Source organism: Gracilinanus agilis, chromosome 6, assembly GCF_016433145.1.
Source record: "Gracilinanus agilis isolate LMUSP501 chromosome 6, AgileGrace, whole genome shotgun sequence".
In the NCBI taxonomy this organism is placed as follows: Eukaryota; Metazoa; Chordata; class Mammalia; order Didelphimorphia; family Didelphidae; genus Gracilinanus; species Gracilinanus agilis.
The window spans coordinates 293,981,339-294,006,850 of NC_058135.1; the positions used below are offsets into that span (position 1 = coordinate 293,981,339).

Sequence of the window (25,512 nt, forward strand, 5' to 3'; positions counted from 1 at the left end):
GAGGAGAGAGAGAGAGAGAGAGAGAGAGAGAGAGAGAGAGAGAGAGAGAGAGAGAGAGAGAGAGAGAGAGAGAGAGAGAAGAAAAGAAGAGGGAGAGGCAGGGAGGGAGAGGAAGAGGGAGAGGGAGAGACAGAGACCGGAGAGGGGGGGAGGGAAAGGAAGAAGGAGAGAAATTAAAAGTAAACAAGCAAACAACCCAACACTCCGAACGTGCCCAGGTGGGATTGTATTACCCCAGAAGGAGCTGGCCCTGACCTGTGGGTTCCCCCTCCTCTCTCTGTTGATCCTAGAGAGCAGGAGTGCCTTATTGCCCCCTCCCCCTTGCAACTCAACTGAGCATCATGGGAATTTCCCCCGGGAGCTTCATAGAGGTCACCCAGTTCTGGGTGAGAGTAAGCTGGCTCTTTTCCCCCCAAGGCTTCTGTGGCTCTGTGGGTGCAGAGTTTCTCCCATGAATCTTTGGTGTCTTGCAGGGATGGGAAAGGTTCTTGTTTGGGGTCCCTCTGGGCCTCTGTAGTCAGGCAGGTTGGCTTGTGTGTGGCCTGGACGTGAGCAGTGCTGGCTGTGCAGGCCATTCTCGGCCTTGCTCCGGAGCAGTCATGCTGAGAATCGCAGCACATCCCTCTCTGGATGGTGCCGCTGTTTGCCAAACTTATTTAACGTGGCGGGGTGGGGGGGGGATGCTTTACTGACGCTATTGCATTGGGTCCTCCTGAGGACCCTGTGAGGGGGGCACCGCCAGCTCCGTTTTACACATGAGGAAACTGAGGCTCGGGGGTGGAATTCTTTGTGCACAGAAGCTGTGCCACGCAGCTGCTACAAGCTCCAGCAGGGTCTCTGTGGACTCCACGCCCATCCTTGCTGCTCTACAACCCAGGCAGAAAGCTCTGCTGTTGGGAGTCTCATGGCCTGGCCCTGCACCATCTTGGTCTCTTTTCTAGCGTGGCCAAGGGAGGAGGCTGCCCACGGCCCAGCCCGTGAAGGCCGCTACAAGAGATTGCGACTTGCATGGCTTTCCCCCCATGCAGGGTGTTTTTGTGCCACCATGTGGCAGAGGACCCTGTTTGGCGCTAAGGCCAGACTCCTGTCCCAGCGACGGCGTCGTGCCTCGGGGGTCCGGCTCCACACAGGCAGCAGGACCTTTGGCGTGGCCACACTGGCGTGACTCACATAAGACCATCGGAGTAAGTCTGGTGGCTAGGACTAAGGGGGTGATCAGATCAATGACGGGTCATTGGCGCCCCCTGGAATGGGCTCAACCTCACACCTGGATGGACCAATAAACTTCTACTGACCAACAAGGTCCACAGGGCAAGCGAGGTGTCTCAGTGGGTAGAATTCTGGGCCTGGAGTTAGAAACACTCAACTTCTTGGGTTCGAATCTGGCCTCAGATACTTCCTATCTGTGTGGCCCTGGGTACATCACTTTACCCTGTTTGCCTCAGTTTCCTCATCTGTAACATGAGCTGGAGAAGGAAGTGGCACGCTGCTCCCATCTCTTTGCCGAGAAAACCCCAAATGGGCTCAGGTAGAGCCAGGCATGACTGAGCAGGAACAACCGGGTCCAGGCCAAAAAGAGCCGACAAGTCATTCGTTCAGCCGAGCTCACCAGACATTTCATCAAGTGCCTGCTGTGCGCAATGCATTTAAAGGGAAGCTTCAAGGGAGCTGAGAGCTTGGAAGGCTAACAGGTAGGCCACGTATTGTAGGTGCAAAATGCCTCGAGGAAGGCGAGATCCCAGGCACCTCGAAGGAGCCTCGGGGAGCACCATCGCTTCATTTACTCGCACTCGGGTCAGGCCAGGCCATGTTCAGTGCCGCCCAAAAGGCTTTGGTTATTGGAGGACCTGGAGCCCCTCGAGCCGGCTTCGCCACGTCCGAAGGCCGAGGGCTTGGGCCCCCACCGGTGGGTGTCCATTAATGGGAACGTGCGTGCTCTTCCTGTCGAAAACTCCAGCTTTTTTGAAGCCGTGCCATATAGGATGTTGGCTGTTTATATTATGGGAGTAATTTATTTTTAGCAAGTGCCGAATCCTAGAGGCCAAAAATAACTGGACTTAATGCCCTTGGAGGCCAGCCTTTAAGGGGGGGAGGAAGCACAGCCTGTCCTGGGGCTGAACTCGGAGAGACCCTGTTAAAGTCAGGCCCGCTCTGAGTCGGTCTGGCTATGCGAGTGGGAGCTGGGCAGGCGTCCCCCCCGCCCCCGGCCCTGCGCTTCGGGGTGCTCAGATCCGGGGTCGGATTTCCCGATCGCCCCCCAGTTAAGCTTCCTTTCTTTCCTGACTGTGGGCGCTCCTGCTTCAAGGGGGGTGACTGGCCTGGCTGAGGACGCAGGAATGCTGCACCTCCGGGCCTCCGGTGGCTCCTCTGGGCCCCGCCACCGGCTGGTCCCCAGAGCTGGGAGAGCCCAGGAGGGCTCAGCAGGAGCCAGCCTCCCCTTCCGGGCCGGGCCGTAAGGAGGTGGCTAAGAATAGGGAAAGGTTTCCCTGCACATAGGTCAGCCGATAAGGAACCGGGCTGGATGGTAAATGCCACTCTTGCAACCAGGCTTCCAGAAAGCCCCGGGCAGCGAGGAGGCCGGCACGTTCCTATTCCCTACGGCTGGGCAGCCGGGGGGTGTCGGGGATAAGGCCAGGAAAGCATCGAGTCAGAGAAGACCTCGAGTTCAGATCCAGCTTCGTTCTTTTGTGCAGTCGTGATCCCGTTTGGAGTTTTCTTGGCAAAGATGCCAGGGGGCTGCCATTTCCTTTCCTGGCGCATTTTACAAAGGAGGAAGCTGAAGCACAGAGGGTGAAATGACTTGTCCAGGGTCACATGGCCAGTGTGTCTGTGGATAAGTCCTTCTAGCCTGCGTTTCCTTACCTCTTTGGCATAAACGCTGGCAGGGCTCCATGATACTCTTGGGTCTGTTGCCAGGAAGAGATTCGTTCCTTTGGATACGAGACTCCCCTAAACTGCAGATGTGACCCCACTTAACACCCGAGGGGGCGTCCTGGGGCAGCCTGCTCCAGGGTGAGGCAGGAGGAAATCTCGGGAGCCCCAGACAGAGGAGGGCAGAGGAGGGGAAGGCGCACAAAGAAGGCTCCTCCCTCCATGCCAGGCACTGGGCTAAGAGTTAGGCAGATATTCTATTTGAGAAAGCAGGTTGGGTGGCGTGAGATGGGGGCAGAGCTAAGGGCATCAGTGCCCTGGAAGCTTAGTCAGAGGCAGCAGAAAGATGGCCTCCCTCCCCTACCTGCTCAGGCCACTTCCCGAATCCTGAGTGCCTCAGTTTACTTTTTGTTCTCATTAAACCCTTCTCTCTCATCTCAGAATCAGTACTGCGTGTCGGTTCCAAGGACGAAGAGCAGTAAGGGCAAGGCAAAGGGGGTTAAGTGACTTGGCCAGGGTCACCCCACTAGGAAGTGTCTTACCCAGGACCTCCTACCTCCAGGCCTGGCTCTATCCACAGAGCCACCCAGGCACCCCTGGCGCTGGAGGCCGATCACCTGGGAGCGGCGGAAGGGAAGGAGACTCTGCATGTGGAAGGGCTGGGGAGGGGGCGGTGTGTGTGCAGAGCTGGATCCCAGAGCAGCGGGATTGTCTGGGATGGGGATCAGCCTGGATCCCAGAAGACAGAGGGAAGAGTCTGTGCGGGGAGCTGGGAGCAGCCCAGTTCAGGCCTGACTTAAGTATGAGTTTCCTGGCGGGGAGAGCCGCTGTCCGAGGAGGAAGAGGCCGTCGCCGAGGCCGGCCGGTGGCCAGCCGCTTGTTGGAGTGGGGATTCTTGGTCCCGGATTCTCGGGATCCGGCCCACTGCCCGCCCCTCACCTCGAACCCCTGTTTCCAGAGGCCGAGTGTGCCAAAGGCCACCTGCCCAGCTTGCTGGTGCCGCCCTTGCGTCTCCTGTACCCCACTCCCGGGAGCCCCAGCACTGTGGAGATCCGGCTGCCCAGCTGAGCTTTGATGGAGGGGACAATAGAGGCAGGCTGCCAGTGGCCTAGGAGACAGCAGGTCCCCTGCCAGCAATGCCTCACATTTCTTGAGCCCTCTGGCCTGAGAAATTGCTCCTTTTGACCCCCTTGTGAGGGAGGGAAAGTGCCACAGACTCCATTTGAAGGTGAGGAAAGGCAGCTGGGTGGCTCAGTGGATGGAGAGTCAGGCCTAGAGACGGGAGGTCCTGGGTTCAAATCTGGCCTCAGACACTTCCCAGCTGGGTGACCCTGGGCAAGTCACTTGACCCCCATTGCCCACCCTTACTTACCACTCTTCTGCCTTGGAGCCAATACACAGAAGTTAAGGGTTAAAAAAAAAAAAGAACGAAGGTGAGGAAACTGAGGCCCAGAGTTGGGGGGGGCTTGCCCTCTGTCACCCAGCCTGAGCCCCCCGACTTGACTCCAAGGCCAGTGGGTTCTGCTCAGCCCACCAGCCCACCTCCAGGCAGAGCCAAGTCTTCACCGTCGCTTGCCCCCATCCTGGCGTGAACAGCTCCAGGGCCTGTGGGCGCCCCTTCTCAGGCAGCCCAGTGACATCACTGGGGAGGGAAGCCCCAAAGTACTGATGCCCCGAGGCCCGCAGGCTCCAGCCTGGCAGAGCCGCCCCCAGACCGTCTCCTGGCACTACCCTCTCTCTCCCTTTTGTTCTGCCCCTGCTGGGGGCCCTCCCGCCTCAGCTCTCTCCCAGCCCGCCTCTGACCCTGAATACACCTGCAGAGATGGCATTAAAAGCCCTCCTCCTGGGTGAAGGAGGCTTCTTGGGGGGATCCCAGCCCTGGAATGGTAGCTGGCACAGTGCCCAGGGCAGGGCTGGGCATTGCACCCGGCAGCGTGGCTGGTGCTGGGCAGGGACCCCCCCGGGCACTGAGTCAGTGCTTGTCTAATTTTTTATTGTCCCTCAAAGAATCCAGTCAAGAGAGTAAAGGCGTCGGCCCGACCCCCCTGGCAGTGGCGTCCAGCCTGGGGAGCTCATTCCTCGCTCTCTAAGAGGATGAGACCATCCGGCATGCAGTAGTGGATGCAGGGAGAGCTTCAACTCCCAAAGCCCTGGATTCAAATCCCTCCTACAGGACTCCTGGCCGTGTGACCTCTCACTCCTCTGGACCTCAGACGGCTGCCCTCTCTAGGACTTAAGTGCATCAGAGAAAGGTTGTTTGACCAATAGGGACTGCAGGAGCTAGGAGGGCTGGGCCTGGAGTCAGGAAGATCTGGATTCAAATCCAGCCTCAGACACTTAGTAGCTAAGTGACCCTGGGCAAGTTACTTTACTTTTGTCTGCCTCAGTTTCTTCATCTGTCGACTGGGGATCCTGTTCACATCTGCCTCCAGGGCTCCTGGGAAGATGAGAGGAGATAATAGTGGTAAAGTGCTTAGCCCCGGGCCTGGCACCTAGGAGGGAGGTGCCACGGAAAGGGGAGCTCTTAGGATTGTAGGAATTCCAGCAGCTGGAGTTTCTCACGGCCTTTCAAGGCATCAGAATGTGGCAGCATGGAGAGCTGGCTTCGGATTCTGCCCCAGGACTGCAGGGTTTCCTGTTCTGCTAGCCTAACCTGAAAGCTCCATGTAATTCCCCCCATCCCTGCCTTCTCTCTAGAGAAAAGCAATCTGGAGAGCCTCATTTTCCTCCTCTCTAAAATGGGCGCGATAATAGCCTCTTTAGCGTCCCCTCTGTTGTGAGAGGTTTTTGTGCAGACAATATTTCCCCCTGTGAGGTCTGGAGCAACTTAGAAAGCATTTATTAAGCACCTACTGTATGGTTCCTGCCCTACCTCCGAATAGGGTCCGAATGACTCCTCCAGAAGCACAGGAATCCCCTGAAGGACCAGGCGGTTCGCTGCCTCCCAGGGCAGCCCCTTCCCTGCCTGCACAGCTCCCATTTCCATGTGCCAAGCCGGGCAGAGGAGCTCCCTGCCCAGGGGGCTCTGGGGCTGCCCGAGGCAGGCTGAAGCTTCTTCCTCCTCCCCAGGTTAAGCACTTCGTCCGTCCTGGTGTTTGCCCAGTCAGCCTTCGTTCCCAGAATGCCGCGTCCTGGGAAGGCTCTGGCAGCCCAGATGTCCGGTTAAGTGAGGCTCAGGGGGTGGGGCCGTCCTGGTTAAGAGAGGCTCGTGGGGTGGGGCCATCGGACCTCTTCAGCGGAATCCATTGGGCTCTGGCTGAGTGTGAGCAGGAGGGAGCTCTTGGGGCTCTGGAGGGAGAGCCAGGCTGGGCTGATGTTGCCCTTAGGAGGCCAGGGTGCAGGCAACTGGCATCTTACAGCACGCAGCGAGCTTTCCTCGGAGTCCCTGGGAAGGCAGGTCCCGCGGGTCTCCTTGTCCCCATTCGACAGGTGGGAAAGCTGAGGCTGGGAGTCCTGCCGGGTCCCCTGACTCCAAGCTGCCCAGGGTCACACAGCGAGGAGATGTCTGAAGTCAAATTTGAACTCGGCTCTTCCTGACTCCTGGCCCAGTACTTTACCCCCCCCCCCAGTCACTTAGCTGCCTCCTAGGCATAGAGATGGTTAAATGACTTGCCCAGGGTCCCACAGCCAGGAAGTATGTGAGGCTGGAAGTGGGCGCCGGGCTCTTAGCTGAATGTGGGACACTTAATTCACCTGATTGTGCCCACTGCGAGCCGCAGACGCCCCCAGGCTTAAGGCAGGCATCCTGTTTGTGTGAGTTTGGGCACGGAGCCTCTCCATGCCTCGGTTTCCCAACCTGCTGAATGAAGGAATGGGCACACTTGGCCCTGACGGGCCTTCTCTTCCTGCATCTATGCGGCCAGCCTCCTTCGGACTCTAGTCAGGAGACCCTGGAGAGCCTCTTCCTTTGCTGCTTCTCCTTCTGGACAGGATAGCTGGGAGCCATTTGCCCTCCATCCTCAAGGAGCCTCCTCCTCGCAGGGTCTGGGGAGCAGGCCAGAGAGGTCAGCTAAGCCTTGGGGGCAGCACGAGGGTGCCCCGGCCTGGGATACAGGGAAGGGGCACTTCCCTATTCAATCCGCCATTCGGTGAGCCTCCATCAAGCGCCTGCTGGGTACCAGGCACCGAGCGAAGGGCTGTGGAGACCGAAGAGCCTCCTGAGCTAACGGGAAAGGCTGAAGGTGGGTCTTCCTCCGGACCGAACTGTGGGGCGCCTAATTCATTAGGAATTGGCCCTCGGGGCTCCTCCATCGATTCCGAGCAGGAAGGGCCCTCCACAATGGTCCACTGACCCAGCCCCATCCCTTTGCAGGGGAGGAACTGAAGCCCAGGGAGAGGAGGAAGCTTCCCGGAGGCCACATTTCTTAAGCTCCTACTGTGTGCCAGGCATGGTGCTAGGGCAGGAACGAGCCTCAGAGGCAAGACTTGAACCCAAAGCCCTCTGCCTGAATCCAGCGCTGCCCAGGGCCCCAGGCGGTGAGGGCTCAGAGCTCCCTCCTGGGGATCCCCTTCCTCGAAGGTTCCTCACACAGAACGTGTCTCTCATTCCCAGTTAGTGTCTCTGCTTTTCTGGGGTAGGGAGCTGTGGCCGTTCTGTGGTGCTCCTGAGTCCTGGCCTGCCCTCCCCGGCCTGGGCAGTGGGGGGGGGGGCCAGAGTAGCCCAGGAACTGCCTCGTCCATCTGGGAGCTCCTCGAGGAAAGCAGGCCGGAAACCTGCCAGACCCCGCATGGCCTCTGGCACTTATCTTGGGAAGAAAGCAAAGGCCGGGTTCCCTGCCTCTCCTTGCACCCTTCCCGGCGGCCTCGGCCCATAAACCGGGCGCCGCTGTCGCCCCATCCTGCCTGGCTGTGCTCACCACGGCTCCCATGACCCGACAGCTCCCTGCTCTGGCCACATGCTTTCCAGGAACGTGTTGTTCACAGGCACAAAGAGCAGGAGTAGCCGCTGCGGATTTCGGGGTGTATAATTGGAGCCTCTGGTGGGCCGGTGCTTCGTGCGTGGAAATAAAGTGTTGGGGATGAGCAGGATTCCTGAGCGTGCCAGGGTGGAGAGAGCTTGTGAGGGTGCCAGAGCAGGCGGCTGGGCTCTCAGAGTGGGCTTGGCGAGCCTGGGCAAGTCACACCTCGGCAGCCTCATCTGCAAAATGGCTAGATGGCCTCTGGGTGCCGCCCACCCCAGCCCTAGATGTGGGAGCCTGCCGTTGGCTTCTGGGGCCTCTGAGACTCCTCCCCATGGAGCCCTGTTTGCACCCCCTTTTCTGAGAGGCCCTTCCTGGTGCCTCTCGCGGGGACAGCGTTCCTTCTCAAACCCCGAGTCTTGATTGGCTTTGCCCGTTTCTAGGTGTGGCTCCCCCAGATTTCTGCTTGTGGTTTCTCCCCCAGTGGGACTTTGGGGCTCCCTAAAAACCCAGCCCAATCCCTGGCAAGTAGGCGCCGCTTGATCAATGTTGAATGAGGCCATTTACTGTCAGTGTTCATGAAGACTAAACTTAGAATAAAATAATTGGGGCAGCCAGGTGGCTCAGTGTATAGAGTGCCAGGCCTGGAGTTGGCAGGACCTGGGTTCAAATGCAGCTTCAAGATACTGTGCTAGCTATGTGGCCCTGGGCAAGTTACCTGATCTTGTCTATTTAAAAAAAAAATGAAAAACAATTAGCTGGTCCACAAGCAGGAGGGATTGATAAGCACCGATGGAGGGCCTGCTGTGTGATGGGCAACGTGCTATGTGCCAGGGAGCCAACTGTGGTGCCCACAGGTGCCAGTGTCCCTCATGCTCCACTGTGTGTCTGGTTGATATATTTAAACACATTTCTCCTGGCTCGTCTTTGTCATCCCATGGAATGGAGGCCCCTTGAGGGCGTAGATTCATTCTGTGGTCTTTGTGTTCCAGAGCCTGGTCCCGTGCCTGGCACATAGTAGGTACTTCCTTGAAACTTGTGGAGTGAATGAAATGGTCTCTGTCCTCAGGGGGCTTCCTTTAAGCTGGGAAAGAAAGCATGAGGCCAAAGGCAGAGCTCCGGAGTTAGGATGACAGATGGAGGGGCAAATTCCAGCTCTCCCAGCGTGACGCAGGCATATCACCAATCCTCTCTGTAAAGTGGGAAGTTTGGGGCTGCAGTCAATAATACAACCTCAGCCTCTTACAGATGAGGAAACCGAGGGTGAAAGTGCTTAAGGGACTTGCCTGGAGTCATCCTGACTCCACCTGCCTATGGCTTCTGAACTCACCCTTACTTAATGAGGTGGCCCACTTTTAGAAGGGACTAAGCGCATGGTCTTTTAAATCCTTTAAGGCTCACCTAACACCCCCCTTCCCACCTGCAGGAAGCCTTTCCCAACCCCTTAATTATTTCCTATTCATCCGGTCTAGAGCTCATATCTCAGAGTCCTTTCAGCTAAAGTCCTATCCATGACAAAGCTTGCCTTGAGTCACAAAACAAGTGTTAAAAGCTGGTTTTGAACTCAATTCTTCTTGATTCTGCTACACAGCCTAGCAGCCCCAGAACAGTGGTGCTCAAAGGAACAAGAGCTTGGAATAACTTTACTTCTTGGTACTCTTTCATCCAAAGCTATCTTTGAGTCCAAGATTTTAACAGGTGTGTTAAGTAGCATGGCACAAACAGACTCCCGTGGCACTCTCTAGAGATCCTTCTAGATTCCTCTGGACATGTTAGTAACTCCTTTTAGGCATCTGCCATCCTACCATTTCTCAGCCCACCCAACTGTCTTATTTTCAGGTCCACATCTAGAGATGGGAGGTCCTGGGTTCCAATCTGACTTCAGACACTTCCCAGCTGTGTGACCCTGGGCAAGTCACTTGACCCCCATTGCCTACCCTTATCACTCTTCTGCCTTGGAGCCAATACACAGTATTGACTCTAAGACGGAAGGTGAGGGTTTAAAAAAATGTTTTTTAAACTAAAAAAAAAAATCAGATCCACATCTTTCTTGTCCACAACCACAGATTCTGAAAGACTTTGCCTAATGCTTTTCCCAAATGGAGGCAAGCGCTCCGTAGTATTCTTCAGACCTCCCAGGCCCAACAATAACCCAGCAAAAAGAAAATCAGCTTAGCCCAACCTGCATGACTTGTTCTGGATGAACCAGGCTGGCCCTGAGTGATCGCTGCTTCCTTTTCTAAATATTTACAAGCCATCCCTTTAATGATGTGTTCCTGAATTGAAGTCATACTTACTGACCTGAAGACTGTGGTCCTTTCTTTGAAGCCTGGGACATTTTCCTTTCTCCAGTCCTTCAGCATGTTCCCCATACTCCACCATCTTTCATTGTCCGTGGCTCAGCAGTCATCCTCCAAACCTTTCAGTACCTACCTAAGGATATAGTTGCTCTGGCACTGTGAGTGACTTCAATTCATCCAAAGGACCTCTTGGTCCTCTCTTACTATGTCCATACTCTCTTCTCCTGCCTAGTCTCCCATTATTCACCTGCCATTCTTCCCCCAGGACATTCTAGATTTCAGTCAGAGTATTTTTAGTCACCCACACCTAGCCCGTGCTTTCTGGCCACCATGATTTTGCTATGGCGGTGTCTACAGACTAGGAAACTTTGGGATTCAAGGGCACACATTAAGCTGTTAGATGCCAATCACCTTCACAGGCTTCCCTTTGAGAGGTCAGAATTTACTTAGATGCTTTTCTATTGCTTAGAAGTCCCTGACTGCCCCCTCCCATTGAAACCATTTTCTCTCCTTCCAGACGAAAATACACGGACTTGGATTTGTGAAGATTCACGCACCATGGAACGTTCTGTGCCGAGAGGCAGAATTCCTGAAACTCAAAATGCCCACCAAGAAGGTCAGTGGTTCTCTGCCTCTCTGAGCCCCACCACAGCCTCAGGAAAGCCCAGGTGGTCATCAGTGACGAGGAGATTGGCACGGGCTTGGGCTGCTTCACGAAGATGGCCCGCCATGCCAATGGTCACAAGACTCTGGTCTCCTCTAGGGTTTCTGATGCTTCTAAGTGTTCTCAGTGACTGTGAGAGGCCCCCGGGTTCCCACCTTCCTCCCCGCCCTCTGCCCAGTCTATAGTTTGAGTCTGCGCTGAGTCTGGGGCTCATAGTTAGGGGCACGTGAAACACCAACCCAACCCGAAAGAAGCCTCGGACGCTAGAAGAGACGGCCGCGGAGCCCCCTGACGTTGAGGGCCAATAAAAACTAAACCAAACTTTGGCCGCCATGGTAGGGTCTTGGCCCAACTTCTCCTCTTCCTTTGCATCCAATTTCCTGCTCGCTGAGCTCCTGAAAATGGACAGTCCCGGAGGATTTTACAGCCTGTTCCTCAGGGTTTGTTTAGCTTGGTTGGCTTCTTTGCAGAGACGAGGACCGGAGGTATGAGGGGCCGTTTATGCAGGCCTGTCAATCAGGCCTTGGCTCCTTGCACCCTGTGACATTCTCTGGAAGAACAGGCGTCTCTGAGAGTGTTTGCCGATGGGGCGCGCTGGGCTGCGTTCTCTCCGTCTTCTCACGGGCTCTCGGGGAGCCTCTTGTCTTAATGCGTCCGGCCGGCGCGTTGGTGGGCACATCCCAAAGGTCAGCCAGCGCCGGCCGGTGACCCAGGTTTCATTTCTCCCCCGTTCTCCAGATGTACCAGATTAACCAGAGCCGGGGCCTCATCAACAAAATCAACTCGGTCCTCCAGAAGATAACGGAGCCCATCCAGCCCCGAGTGGGCGACCACGGATCCCAGACCGTGAAGAGACTCTCCTTTGCCTTCTCCAGGGAAAAGCAGCACCTGTGAGTATGGGCTGAGCCCCAATCACAGGGCCTCCCGGCCTCTCTGACAAGGTTTCCCCGGGCAGCTGGCTGGCTCGCCTTTAGAACCCCCCGAGGCGAGCGGCCTCTCCGAGGGCCCCGTGTGGATCCCTTCCGTATCGATTTCACCCACAAGTCATTGGCGAGCCGCCGTCATTTAGCCGAGGTGGATCGGGCATTGGCGAGGTGCAAAGGCTAGCTGACTTTCCCACCTCTGGGCTTTTGTCCAGCCTGGCCCCCACGCTTAGAAGGTTCTCCCCCCCCCCTTCCCTCTGCCTCTCAGAATACTTTGCTTCTTTCCCAAAGTGTGGCCTCCCTAGCGGTCATAGCGGTCAGTGCTCCCCTCCCCCAGAGCCGTTTCTTAGGATTCTGTTTATTTAGGTTTTCTAGATTCGCACGTCTGTCCAGATGTGTGTATCCCTAGACACGTGTGTGTACATGCATGTACAAATGCATGTATGTATATAACACACGTGCACACACATCAGTAGAAGGTGGGCTTCTCGAGGGGCTGCTTTTTGGCTTCGTGTCCCTGGTTCAGAGGGAGCCGGGCGCACAGTCGCTTCTCGATAGGCGCTTGTCCGGCGGGGAAGGGCAGGCGGGGCGGGGAGAGAGCGAGCTCCCAGGTGAGAGTGATGCAAGGCACGAGGGGCTGGACCGAAGGTGAGCAAACAGAGGCGTCGGAGGAGAAACCTGAGAAGGAGAAAGAGCTCCCTGTCCCTGTGAGCGGGCGAGAGGGCCAGGCCGGGAGGGCCAGGCCGGGAGGGCCAGGCTCCCCTGGGGCTGAGCGCTCGTGGCCAGCCCCAGAGCCAAAGGGGCCTTTTCAGGCCGAAATCGTCTGCCCGGCCAAGCGCCTCGGGGAGAGGGGCCGAGGCTCCTCGGGAAGCCAGGCCCGAGCCCGGCTTCTCCTCCCTCGCCAGCCTGGGCGGAGGGCAGTTGGCCTGGCTCCTAATAAGGCAATACTGTTTTCTTTGGGTTGGAACCAGAGGCCCCTAAATCAATAAGGCCACCCCTCCTTCTCTGCCCCTGTGTCATCTCCCAAGTAAATAGTGTTTCCAGTTACACCCTGGGAAATATGGAGCAAGCCAGCAAGGCCGCTTCCCAGGTCCCTCTGCGGCCGCAGCCAGAGCCCTCGGGCTTCCGGGGAGCAGGGGGGCCCCGTGAGCACCCTGCCAGCAATGGGGAGCCTCAGGCAGAGGTGAAGGGACTGGCCCAAGGCCCCACAGCCCAGCGGACCCAGCGTGGCGCTGTGCTAGGAAACCTTCCTCTTCCCAGCCCCCTGCCCCAGAGGGCTCCATGTGAGCCAGGACAGCGTTTCATTCCATGAGCTGGGGTGGGAGCCGGGACACTTCACCCGGGATTCCGGCCTCCTCCTCCTCCCGTGGGGGGCTGGCGGTGCCTCGTCCCTCGTCCACATGTGCCCGAAAGAGCAGAAAGCATCTTCTCGTAAGATGCGGTTGGCGTGTCCAGAGCGATTCAAGGTTTCCAGAACCCTGGAGTTCCGTGGCATTCGTGGACGAGCTGTCACTGCTTCCATCCACGGAATAATAATAATAATTGTCGTAGTAAGACTTGCCAAGTAGTACATTGTTATCTCATTTGATCCTCACAACAACCCCCAGAGCTAGGGGCTGCTCTTCTCATTTTACAGATGGGGAAACTGAGGCAGGGGTGAAGTGACTTGTTCAGGGACACACAGCTAGGAAGAGTCTGAAATGGGATCTAGAGTTTTAGAACTCCAACTGTGGACTGGGTTCTCTAATCTGTTGCACCCCTGGATTGCCCATGTGCTGTAAAACTTTTGGGGGTGCCAGTGTGGGTATATCCACCCGAGGCACAGCTCCCCACCTACCTACAGGACTTTGGACAGCCACCTGAGTATCAGGGAGGTTCAGTGACTTGTCTGTAGTCACACAGCTTAGAGCCCAGACCTCTGCTCTCTCCACTGAGCTACTCTACCTCTGCTGGGATGGAGGCTGTCGGGAACATGAGGAGGTCAGACTAGATGACCTCCAGCCCCCTGGCCCTCTGTCTGACATCTACACTGGACACTCAAGCAGAGGTGAAGTGACTTGGCTGTGATCACATGGCTCTCATGAGGAGGGATTTGAACCCAGGCCAAAAGAACCTTGGTGAGCCTGAGAGATCCAGTCATCCCCTCCTCAACCCTGGCCTACAGCTGGTGCCCCCCGCCTCGGGCCTGCTGCTGACTAGACATCAAGTCAGAAGGCTCCCGTAGGTCCTAGCTGAATGTCACTTGGACTAGCCACTCCTGAGGATGAGTCTCCTCACCTGTCAAATGGGTATATGTATGCTTAGAATCATGGGATCTGGAGCTCTAAACTACTTGTCATTGTTTGCAGTTGTGTCCAATCCTTCATGACCCCATTTGGGGTTTTCTTGGCAGAGATACTTAAGTAGTTTGTAATTTCCTTCTCCAGCTCATTTTGTAGATGAGGAAACCAAGGCAGATAGAGTTAAGTGACTTGTCCAAGGTCATACGGCTAGTAAGCATACGAGGCTGGATTTGAACTTGGGTCTTCCTGACTTCAAGCCTGGTGCTCTATCTACTGTGCCATCTAGCTGTCCTAGATTGCTACCTCTTTTATTTTACTATAAGAAAACCACAGCTCAGAGAGGTTGAGACACTTGCCCAAAGTCACACAGCTGAGGGGGCGAACCCAGGTGTCCCTGCCTCCCAAGTCCAACATTCTCTCCATTGCCTTTCCCTGACAAAGCTGGGGTAAGGATGAATGAGGCTGAAAGACTGTTAGCGAGTGAGCTGGTAGTCATTAGTAGTCTGTGTTTATTTCCCCATGTAGCCTAACAGGTTCTATCCCAAGTGAGTTCCTGGGGCAGGTGGGGGCGGGGGGGGGGAGTGAAGCCTTGTAGGAACAGCAGCGTGGTGCTGGGTGCCACCCGCCACCCCCAGCCTTCCCCCCCAGACGACACTTGGACAAAATGGTTCCCAAGTGGCTGGTCTTCATCCCTCTTGTCAGCAATGGGCCCGTCTGCCCCATCACTTGGTTCCGGGGACATTTCACTTTCCAAATCCTAGGAAGGAAAACCTGGAACAAGGCCCTGCCCAGTAACTGCCGTCCTGCTCTCTTCCATCTCCTCACAGGTTTGACCTGACTGATAAGGATTCCTTTTTCGACAGCAAAACTCGGAGCACCATAGTGAGTATAACCGACCTTCCCAGCGTCCCTCCTGGCTCGAGTCGCCCTGGGGAACCTTGTGGGTGTTTCCCTCCCAAGATCCTCCCCCAATGGGAGGACAGTGTCGAGCTTAGAATAATGCACTGACCCAAAGCGGGGAGAAGCCTGGGTCAGCGGGAGGGCGGCAGGACCAAGAAATCACGGCTCCACGTTTGAATAATGTCTCTGGGCCCGAATACTCCTGGATCAGAGAGAGAGAAAGGTGACGCCTTTCCCAGAGCCCCCTGGAAATCCAGCCTGGCCCCCCACAGCCCTGGACCTGCATGTTAGGAATGCGCGAGGAGCCAGGGCCCAGGCTCAGTGGTACACCGTGCCCACTGGTCACCGCGAACATGTGAGGGCCCGCGATCCGGCCAGGGCCACCCTGCCCTGGTGCATGGGCTGCCTTTGTGTTTATCTATCAGCTGCCAGCTGGGAAGGCAGCCAGGCCTCACACTGGATGTGCCTCAGCTCAGGGCAAGTCTTTTATCTAAATAAGAAATGAACGTTTCAGCCAAGTTGTTGTTCTCAGGCCTTCTCTGCTGAGGTAGTAAATAAGAACCGAGTTTCAGCCTAGCTGAGGGAAGGGAGCACAGGATCAGCCTGGCACTCCTCCAGCGGGCCCAAAGGGGCTGGACGGGCCAGGGAGGGGCCTTTCCCTAGCCTAGCTGTAGCGTAGCTGAAGAAGAAGCAACATTGTCTTGGGAGGGAGCTGAGAAGAGTCTCCCTTCTCTTAGCGAAGGGATTTTGAAGACCCCGATAGGCCCACAGGCTGAGAAGCAGCCAGATTGGAAGCGAGCTCCTAGGAGTGGAGATTCAGAGCAGATTCTCCTGCCAACCTCCTTTGATAGAGGTACAAAGAGCTTAAGGAATGGCCCCATTAAAGAAGGAGGGAGCAGAAGTTAGATTTGAACTCGGGCCTCCTGAAAGCAATTTCAGGACCCTTTCTAAGGTGCCATGGGCTGCTTCTGTTCCCAAGTCACATGGCCTGAACCTAAACAAGACTCCCAACCAGTATCAGCCCTTCTGGGCCATAGGAGGCTGCAGGGATCCATTTACCCTTCTGGAAAGAGTGTCTCACCCCTTGGGGCAGCCCTCTGGTGAGGGAGGTGCTACCTAATCGAGGCGAATTTGTCCATTCTGCCATGTTCTTGGTTCTGCTCTCCAAGAGCAAATCACAAAAGGCGGCCCCCCTCTTCTAAGGCCTTCGGACACGGCACCTTTCTGCCCGGCTCTTCTCAGTGTCCACGCAAGCTCCCCTCCCCTTCGTGTTGGCTTCAGCCAGTCCCAAATGACATAAACTTAAGGCCCTTCCGCATCCCGATTGCCCTGCTCTGACCACTCCTCAGCCCTTCCTGAAAGGTGGTGCCCAGAATGGAGCCGCATCACGCCCGAGCAGGGAGGCCTCTCTTCTGGCCAGGCCCGGACGTTGTGTCTTTTCAAAGGGAGCCCAGGGTCCCCTCAGCTCTCTCAGCCTCCACATCACGGTGTCGACTCATCCCGAGCTTGCGCCACCTCCCTCCTGATCTTCTTTCCACTTGTCACATGTGTGCCCTCTGGCACTCGCACAGCTGAGGAGTGGATCCCAGGGCAGACTTCGCACGGAGCCCTGGCGAAACCTGGCTCATCCCTTCGGAACCCAAATCTGTCTGTCGTCTAGCGTGTTTGCTCTGTGGGCCCCTCCCCTAGCTTCATGCCCTCTGAAAACGACTGATTTGCATTTTTATCTTGATCTGGGCACTGACAAAAATGTGTTTGCCTGAGACAAATGGGTGGGTGAGTGGTTAGTGTCTGGCCTGGAAACAGGAGGTCCTGGGTTCAAATGTGACCTCAGGCATTTCCTAGCTGTGTGACCCTGGGCAAGTCACTCAGCCCCCATGGCCTAGCCCTTCCTGCTCTTCTGTCTTCAAACCAATACTCAGTATCAATTCCAAGACAGAATGTAAGGGATTTAAAAAAAAAAAGAGGGCATCTGACCGTGGAGGGTCAGGCCTGGGCCACTCCCCACTCCCCTAGGCACCTCCGTCCAAATTGATCGAGTTAATCGATCTCTTTGTGTCAAGACTTTCCAGATCTACAGAGCCATGTGCTTCCAGGCTGTTTGTCTTCCTGTTGTCCGTGTCATTAGGGGGCCCAGATCGGAGTCCCTTTCCATACGGACCCTCCTTGGCTACAGACTCCACTGGGCTCAGCCAGAACTTGAGGCCTAATTGTTCTACTTTTTGTGAATCTTTAAAGGGGAGGCCCCACGGTCAATTCTCTGCCCCCAATCCTTTCCCATCCTGCCCCAGTACTCTGAGACTCTGGGCATCCCCTTTAGCCATTCAGAGCTTTGTCCTATGTTATAATCGCACCTTTGGAAGGCAAGTGGCCCTGGGGAGAGGGCTGGGCAGAAAGAGTCCTGGTCTCCGAGTTCCCGTTCTGTGTGACCTTGGCCGAGTCACCTGCCTTTTCTGAGTTCCCCTTTATCCCTGGGCAAAGTGGAGATATCGTCACTCGTCCTTTCTCCATCAAAGGATTGTTCAGAAAACCATCCCTGTCACCTTTCCGGCTCTTTCTAAGAGGAAGCTGTTGATTTTCGTGAGAGTTTAGAACAGCCACCATCAGTGGGCTCCGACGCCTCCTTCTCTCCTGCCTTCTCTTTATCAGAGGCTATTCCCATCCCCACTGCACTGGGTTAGGGCCAAGCCGGCGCTTTCACCTGGATAAGTGCAGGCCATCCAACAGAAAGTCTTGGGCTGGAGCCTGGGGCGGCGAGAAGTCGGGTGCCATCCCCAGTGGGTGGGAGGGAGGACCTGAACCCAGGTCTTCTCGGTGGGTACAGCACACTCACGGCCTCCTTCCCTCCTGGTTTTACCTCGTTAACAATAAACCTTGATAGCCCCCTCATGTTTCCACTCTATGACCTGGGGCGAGGGCAGGGGCTGTCCTCCGGCTGCTTTTATTTGGCCCCCCATCACACAGACGCTTGACAAACAGTAAGAGCTTAGCCGGTCCTCGTTTCCTTCCGTCCTTCGTCTCTGAGTCCTGTGACACCTTCTGGAGGACTTGGGATGCCCCAATGAGGCCTCGTGACTGGGATACCCCCGAGGGGAGCTGGTCGAGTTGGCGATGGCGGGAGGAGGACCCTCCTCGCTCCTTGGGCTGGCCCGGCAAAGGCAGGGGCTGGGGGAGCTCTTCATCTCAGGCCTCGTTTCCGCCTATTTCCTTGGCTTCGAGATCAGGAGAGCGCAGGAAAGAAAGCGAGCCGGCCACGGGCTGGGAGCCAGCCTACTCATCCGAGGGGCTGTCCCAGGGGCAGACTTAAGCGAAAGCTCTCCTTAGGCCTCTCTGGGAGATGCCAGGGGGCAGAGCCAAAGGACAGCCTCTCAGAACTTCCAAACGAAGCCTCCTCTTCCAGGGAGCTCACCCAGCTGCCCAGGAGCTCTGCTGATTATATCCCCAGCATTAGGGGTGTGATGGCAACATTAAAGCAGGACCACTAAGGCTCTTTAGACGCCCTGCGGTAAGCGCTTAGGTTCTTTACCTTCAATGGGTTTGGACCATTTATTTATCTTTCTTTACTTATATTTCATATATGAGTTGCTGTTTTAAGTAAGAAGAGAAAACAATTTGCGTATTTTCATTAGAGGAATCAGAAGGCTGGGATTTGGGGGGCCCCCAGTTCAACATAGTAGTGAAAAGACAGCAGGCTGTCTGCTGTCCCACTCGGGGGAGCGTAGCATCACCCTCCCCCAGATTCTGCCCCCTGCCGCTGCGACAGTCACCACCAGAGCAGCATCTGCTCGGAGCACCACGAAGACCTCCCCCAGCCCACCTTTGCCAGGCCAGTCCAAGGGATCGAGGGGCTCCTCCTCCCATCGTCGCCGACTCAACCAGCTCCTCTTGGAGGCATCCCAGTCGTGAGGACCCATCGGGGCACCCTCAGTCCTCCAGAAGGTGTCAGTGGGCGCAGACAGGAAGGAAGGAAGGAAATGAGGACGGATGAAGCTCTTCACTTGGGCAGCCCATGAGGCCATCTCTTAAGTGGTGGGAATAAAGGACAGAAGTAGCCGTGGCCGGCCCCGGCTCCTGTTCTGCCTCGCTCCCTTTGGGAGAACGTCTCCTAGGACTCGGGGCACGCGCGAGAGGAGCCCCTGGCCAGTGGGCTCCCCAGGGAAGGGGGCTTCCTCTCCATCGGTGGCTGCCTTCCCGAGGTCAAGGGAAAGGCTCTCCTCGGGATCATGGGCATGTACCCTGCAGATGGCAGAAAACGGCCCCTGGGCTCTCGGGGAGGAATGGCGTCCACCTGGCGCTCGGACCCCTGGCTCTTTGGGCGAAGGCCCTTCGACTTGGGATTTTTGCAAACGGGAAGTCACCGACTCCTCTCCTCGTTTTGTCTCCGACTTAGGTCTATGAGATCTTGAAGAGGACGACGTGTGCCAAGGCCAGCACGGGTAAGGAGGGGCGTAGATGGGGTAGAGACCGGCTCAGCTGTGCCTTTTCCGGGGCAGACCCGGGAAGGGGCAGAGAGGGTGGTGCCAGCCGACGTTGTGCTCCCCGTTCTTCTGGGGGGGCTCATCACGGAGCAAGCTCGTGTCCTCGTGGTTTAGACCGGAGCTGGGCAGCTTTGGGAGGTTGGCCCGGGCTTCCTGGGTAGTGAGGATTTGGCACTCCGTGACTCCGGCCGTCCCTGGAAGAGCCCCAGAGAGCACCACTTTGTCTCAGAAAAAAGGGATAATCAGTTCAGTGAGTTCTCCTTTGGCCTCGGGGCCGCGCTCGGGCCGAGGGGAGCCGAGGGAAGCCGGGAAACCAAGGCCTGTCCTCTGGGGCTCCTCGGCCCAGGCTCTGGGTGCCGTCTTGTCCTGAAGTTGGGGGTGGCGTTAGACCCCCTTTACGGGAACCGGCCCGGCCTGGCTCGTCCACCTCCTGCAGCCAGCTTGTTTCCAGCCGGACAGGCCTTCGGGCAAAGGCTGAGTTTGCAAAGAGGCGGGTCCCGCCCTCGGATCCCACTGAAAGCGAGCGGGCACGGCCGGTGACCCGTGGGGCCGAAGAGGCCGCGGGTCAGAGGGAGTCTGAGGATAAGCGAGGGCGGTCTGGACTCGGTGAGGCTGTTTCTAACCACACCGACTTCCTGTGGAGGGAACCGAAATGGGGCAGGCAGGCAAGATTAAGCCATCAGGCTTTCCCTCCTTCCTTGCCCTGGGAGGCCCTGAGCACTGAGGAGCAGCGGGGCCGCCTGGGACACCCTGAGCAGCAGAAATTCTCGGGGGGCCGGGCCTGGGGCCGACAAAGGCTTTAGGTTCAAGGCAGGGGAGAAAGGGAGGAGGCCGTAGAGGTCAGTCATCAGCCGGGCAGTCCGCTGCCGTTTACCACACCTACTATGGGCTGGGATGCAAAAAAGGCCATTCCGTGACCCCCATTCTCATGGGGGAGACAGCAAAGGAAGAAGTGGGGGCAGGGTGATCTCAGAGCCAGGAGGAAAGGCCTTTGGCAAAATCTAGGGTCTGAGTCGAGTTCCAGGGAAGCTAGAAGACAAAGAGAAGGAGGGAGAGCATTCCGGTCACTGGGCACTGCCAGGACAAAGGCAGGGTGGTGGGAGATGCAGGGTCTTAGTCAGAAAAGAGGAAGGAGGTCAGTGAAGTGCAAGGAGCAGGCAGGGAGGGGACGTGCGCAGTGAGGATTGGGTCCCCACACTGAGCTCTGGAGGACCACACGATGGCCCCAGTCCAGCCCCTTCATTTTCCAGGTGAAGAAGCTGAGGCCCAGGTTGGTGAAGTGACTTACTCCAAATCACAATTAGCTTCTGGGGGCAGGATTTGAACCCAGATCCTCTAACTTTAGGGCCTGCAGGCTTGCTTTCTGCTTCGCCGCATCAAATCCTTAAGACTCCCCACCTCCTTCCAGCTGCGGCAACATCTGGCTGACGCAGATGCCCCCTTCCTTGACGCAGCCCTTGGGCTCCCCAGAAAGCTCCAGCCACTTCCCGGGCCCCAGACTCCTCTTCCGCCGAGGCCTCCTCCCTGGCCAGAGCAGCCTCCCCTCTGTTCCTAAGTCCAGTCTCCAGCCTGGGGAGGCACGCTCACACCGGTCAGCCCTTGTAGACACCCAGGGAGCACGGCAGAAAGCCAGCTGGGGAAAACTATCTGCCTCAGTTTCCCTTTCCATAAAATGGGAGTCAGAGGAGTGGCCCCTCACAGGGCTGTCGTGAGAGCCAGCGAGGCAATCTGGGTAAAGCCCCAGTGATGGCTCTTCGGCATGTCACTGCCAACCGTCCGCTCCTGTCCAGCCCTCTGGTTTTCTGTCCAATTGAACTCCATTCCAAGCATGGGGCTCCCGTGGTGACACACGACAGCCCCTGCCCTCGGGAGCTCACGGAAGGCTGCCTGGGAGAGGGCCAAGGAGAGCCCGGGGCAGGGAAGAGGCAGAAACGGGGTTCTTTCTAGAATATTCACAATGATGGGTGACAGCGTTGGGAGACGCAGAGGTCCTCTTGCTGGGGGAATGACTTACCCAAAGTCACTCAGTCTGCTGAAGAGACAGGACTAGAACCCAAGTCCCCTTTTCCACTCTGCCATGAACTCTTTTATGGTTCTGGTCCAGTCACTGGCCGGCAAAGATCCACCTCTGGGGAAACATCCCCTCCCATGCAGAAGCTGCCTCTACAAACGGAGGGGATGAACCCCTGGGACAGGCGAGCCAGCCTGCCTGGGATTCAGGCCCAGCATCTGAGCATCGGAATGTCTTTGGTCTCTTAAAGGCCAACGGCCTCATGTTAGAGATGAAGAAAGCGCAGGCCCTGGGGCTGAGCTGTGACTAACATCACACCCCCAAAGCGGGACTTGAACCCAGCTCCTCCGACGCAGAGGCGCCAGACCTATGGGTCCTCCTGGCCACCCCTCGCTCCCAGGGGCCTGCCCTTCGAGAGCTCCCCCCAGCAGCAGGGCCCAGGAGTGGGCTTGCCAGTCCCTCGCCCCCCATTCCCGCCCAGTGTGTTTTTTATTTCCAAATGCAGCATTCAATTGCTCGGAAGCCCATTCATGTAACTAATAGACTGATGTGTAAACAGGGCAAGGAGAGGGAAGAAAGAAGGATTCTGCCCTTTTAAATAAAAGGAGAAAATGTGGTCAATACGGTAAGTCCCGCCTTCCCGCTCCCGCCGGGCTGTGGGAAAGCTCTCCCCTCCTGCTTCTCCGGCCAATCTCCAGCCGCATTTTAAATTGTATGGGTGTTTCTCACACCATCAATTCTTCCCTCCGTGTTCTCCTCGTGATTTGACCCTTTCTAACCCCTTCGAAATCCACTTTGGAATCTGCAGCCTTTCCCTCCCAAGCAGGCGGGGTAGTAGGAGTAACTGGCTGGCCGTCCCTCCCAGACGTAACGCTCTCTTTTTTCCTCTGTAACTTTCTAATCCTGACAATCAAGCATGTGTTCATTTTCCGCTCAGTAACAGCCATGAGGGAGGCGGCCCCTCCGGGAAGATTTCGGGGGATGATTTCACTTGGAGGAAGTTCTCTTTCGGTGCTGCTCGCAGGAGAGCGAGGGGTGCGGGGCGGCTCACTAATCCCTCCCCTGCCTCTCTTTTTAAGGGATCACCAGCCTTCTCGCCAACGGAGTGTATAGCGCAGCCTACCCGCTGCACGATGTAAGTGTCCTGGGACCCTGCTCCGTCCCGCCCTCTTTCTTTCCTTTAATTTGTTTTTTAAGCCTTAACTTCTGTGTACTGGCTCGTAGGTGGAAGAGGGGTCAGGGTGGGCCATGGGGGTCAAGGGACTTGCCCAGGGTCACACAGCCGGGAAGTGTCTGAGGCTGGATTTGAACCCAGGACCTCCCGTCTCTAGGCCTGGCTCTCCATCCACTGAGCTACCCAGCTTTAGGGCCTGCACTGTTTCTAGGGAAGAGGGAAATGCCTCGGATCGTCAGTGCAGGAGCATCAACAAAGCACCTACTGTGTGCTGGGAAGCCTGTTAGGGTTGGGGAGACACAGAGAGGAACAGAACACAGTCCCCGGCCTCAGGAGCTCCACCTTATTCTGTCCCCCAGATAGTACAGACATGCTCAGTGCCAGTTGGAGGAGGGGTCAGGAAAGGCTGTAGGCCCGGCCGCTGAGCAACCCTTGGAGGAAACGGGAGGATTCTAGGAGACGAGGAAGGCCGGGTCTGGTTGGCAGAGGCCCGAGAGGGACTGGGCAGGTTCCTGGAAGCAGGCCTCTATGCGGAAGAGGAACGGTGGGTCAGTCAGTCCAGAAAGGTGGCCGGAGAGCCTGATGAGGAAAAGGCATTTCAGCTTTCAGCTGGTATTGGATAGCAGGCGTGATAGGGAGCCACAAAGGTTATTGAGCAGGGGAGTGTTGCATTAGGAACATTAGGTACGTTAGTTAGGAAGGTGATTTGGGCTGCTGTGGCATAAGTGCTGATCGTTGCCTTCTGGATCTCCTGCTTGCTCCCTGAGACACCTCGAGAGACACAAGCCTCAGTTTCCCCAGCTATACAGAAAAAGATGTGGGAGGCGGAAGTCCACTTGGGAGGACCCCCATTGCCATGGTCCAAGAGGGTCGGGGGCGGGGGGAGGCGCAGTGTCAGAGCTGGCTTTGGCTCCTCGTGCCCGGTGGCCAGACCCCCCTGCCCGGGCTTCCCTGCCGAGGCCACCAGCCTTGTGGGGCTCAGAATGGCTCTCGGGCCCCACTTCTCAGAGGCGGCCGGGCCGCCGGGGCTACGGGCTGACGTGCCTTCCCTGGGCCGGCCCGCTCGGCCCGACGTCCCACGGCCTCTGACCCCTGGGCAGACGGAGCACGCGGGAGCCCATCTGCATCTGGCTCTGTTCTGATTGTCTCTATGGCAACGGGCTAAACCGCGGCCGTCCCACCAGACGGTACCAGGCCCATCGGAGCGCTGTGGGAACCTGGTCCTTTTCCAAGTGTGCTCAGGGCAGAGCCAAGAGGCTGGAGGCCGGCCGGAGCAGAGGGGCCAGAAAGCGGGGAGCGAGCCAGGGCGGGCCGGGGCCTCCCCTCAGCTTCAGCACCTTCGCCCACCTCCATTTCCTCCTCTGCGAAATGGGCACGTGGAGCTCCTAAGCCCAAGGCCTCGGGGGGCCTCCGGCGTCATCGAGGAGAACCTCTCTTTACAGTAGGGAAACGGAGGCCCTCACGGTGGCGAGGAGAGGAGCGGATCTAGAACCCAAGCCCAGCCCCGAGGCCAGGGCTCGAGGGTCCAGCTCCGTCCTCGAGCCTGGGGGACGCCGAGAGCAGCCTGCTCGAGATCCCCCGATGAGGGGCCGGACTCGGGGCTCCCTGGGGGGTCCCCAGAGAAAGCACTGACGCTGCTCTTCTTTCCTCTAACCAGGGCGACTTCGAAGGAGACGTCGAGTTCAATGACCGAAAAGTAAGTGAAGTCGGGCGTCCCCGCCGTCCCCCGTCCTGGGTGCTGATGAAGCACCTTCTCTGGGCTCGGTTTGGGGGCCGCAAAGATAAAAGCAGAGACAGTCTCTGCCCGGGTACCGGCTACGGCACGCAAGTGACAACTAGAGACGGGAGTCTTTGGAGAGGGAGAAAGCACGGACAACCTGGGGGGCTTCCTGGAGGAGGTGACTCTGGAGCCAAGCCTCGAAGGAGGCTTGAGATTCTGAGTGCTTCGCTTGGTACGATGGACTTAGAAGTCGGGGCCTGGGTTCAAATCCAGCCTTTGCTGCTTCCCAGCCCGTGATGTCTCTGGGTCACCTTTTCACCCTAAGACGGGACGGTAAGTTGTGCTCGACAGCCTCTGAGGCCCCTCATTCGAGGAGCCCTCGGCAGAGCCCTCCACGGAGCCCGGCCCGCGTCCAGGGGGTCCCCGTTCTGAGCAGAATCCCAGCAGCCTCCTGCCGTTCCTCGGCGGCCCCTTCAGGGGTCCGTCCGTCTGTCCGCATTCGGGGAGCTCCGGCTGTGGGCCAGGCAGAGGCCTCCAGGCTGGCCACACGGACACAAGCAAAGGCCACCTTATGTGGGAGGAGCCGCCCAGCGCCCGGGGCAGGCACACAGCTCGTGTCAGCAGGTCCAGAAGAGGGGGCGGAGGCAGGGCAGGAAAGGCTTCCCGGAGAACCTTGAAGGAAGCGGGTTTGGGAAGGTGGGGCAAGAAGGGGCGCATTCCAGGCACCAGGGCCAGCTGGGACAAAGGCGCGGAGATGGGAAATGAGAGGCTGGGAAAGGCTTTCAGCAAGCCACGCGCGGGCTTATTGCTTCATCCTCGAGGCGACGGTCACTGGACAGGCCTGAGTGGGGGGGGGGGGAGCAATGGCGGGGTCACACCTGCTCTGGGACTGTGGATTGGAGAGGAGAGGCCAAGCCGGAGCAGCTTGTGGCCTCCCCAGTGCCCCACCGAGCACCCCGTGTGGCCCTGAGGGAGCCGCCAGCCACCCCTCCACTGTGGCACCAGAGACCTGTAGAAACCGGGGGCAGAGGGGGGGACTCGGGGAACCCTGGGCTGCCTTCAGGCCCATCCATGCAGCTCAGGAGCGCATCGCAGGCGCCCCCTCTGTGCCCAGGTGCTGATCTCTGTCTCTGTCTCTCTGTCCTCCCCCTTCTGTGTGTGTGTGTGTGTGTGTGTGTGTGTGTGTGTCTGTCTGTCTGTCTGTCTGTCTGTGTCTGTGTCTGTGTCTGTGTCTGTGTCTGTGTCTGTGTCTGTGTCTGTGTGTCTCTCTGTCTCTCTCTCCCCCCCCCCC

General features: G+C 57.4%; 1 protein-coding gene across 1 annotated transcript in view; it reads left to right on the plus strand.

The window, feature by feature from the left end:
• The window catches only part of ANO1 (anoctamin 1), a 91,836-nt gene that overhangs the window by 16,884 nt on the left and 49,440 nt on the right, over positions 1-25,512 (plus strand). The window contains exons 3-9 of the mRNA XM_044682062.1: positions 10,587-10,685; positions 11,472-11,623; positions 14,766-14,820; positions 19,229-19,274; positions 21,887-21,952; positions 22,407-22,462; positions 24,159-24,197. Of these exons, the coding sequence (XP_044537997.1) occupies positions 10,587-10,685; positions 11,472-11,623; positions 14,766-14,820; positions 19,229-19,274; positions 21,887-21,952; positions 22,407-22,462; positions 24,159-24,197 (513 nt within the window). The remainder of the gene's footprint in view (positions 1-10,586; positions 10,686-11,471; positions 11,624-14,765; positions 14,821-19,228; positions 19,275-21,886; positions 21,953-22,406; positions 22,463-24,158; positions 24,198-25,512) is intronic.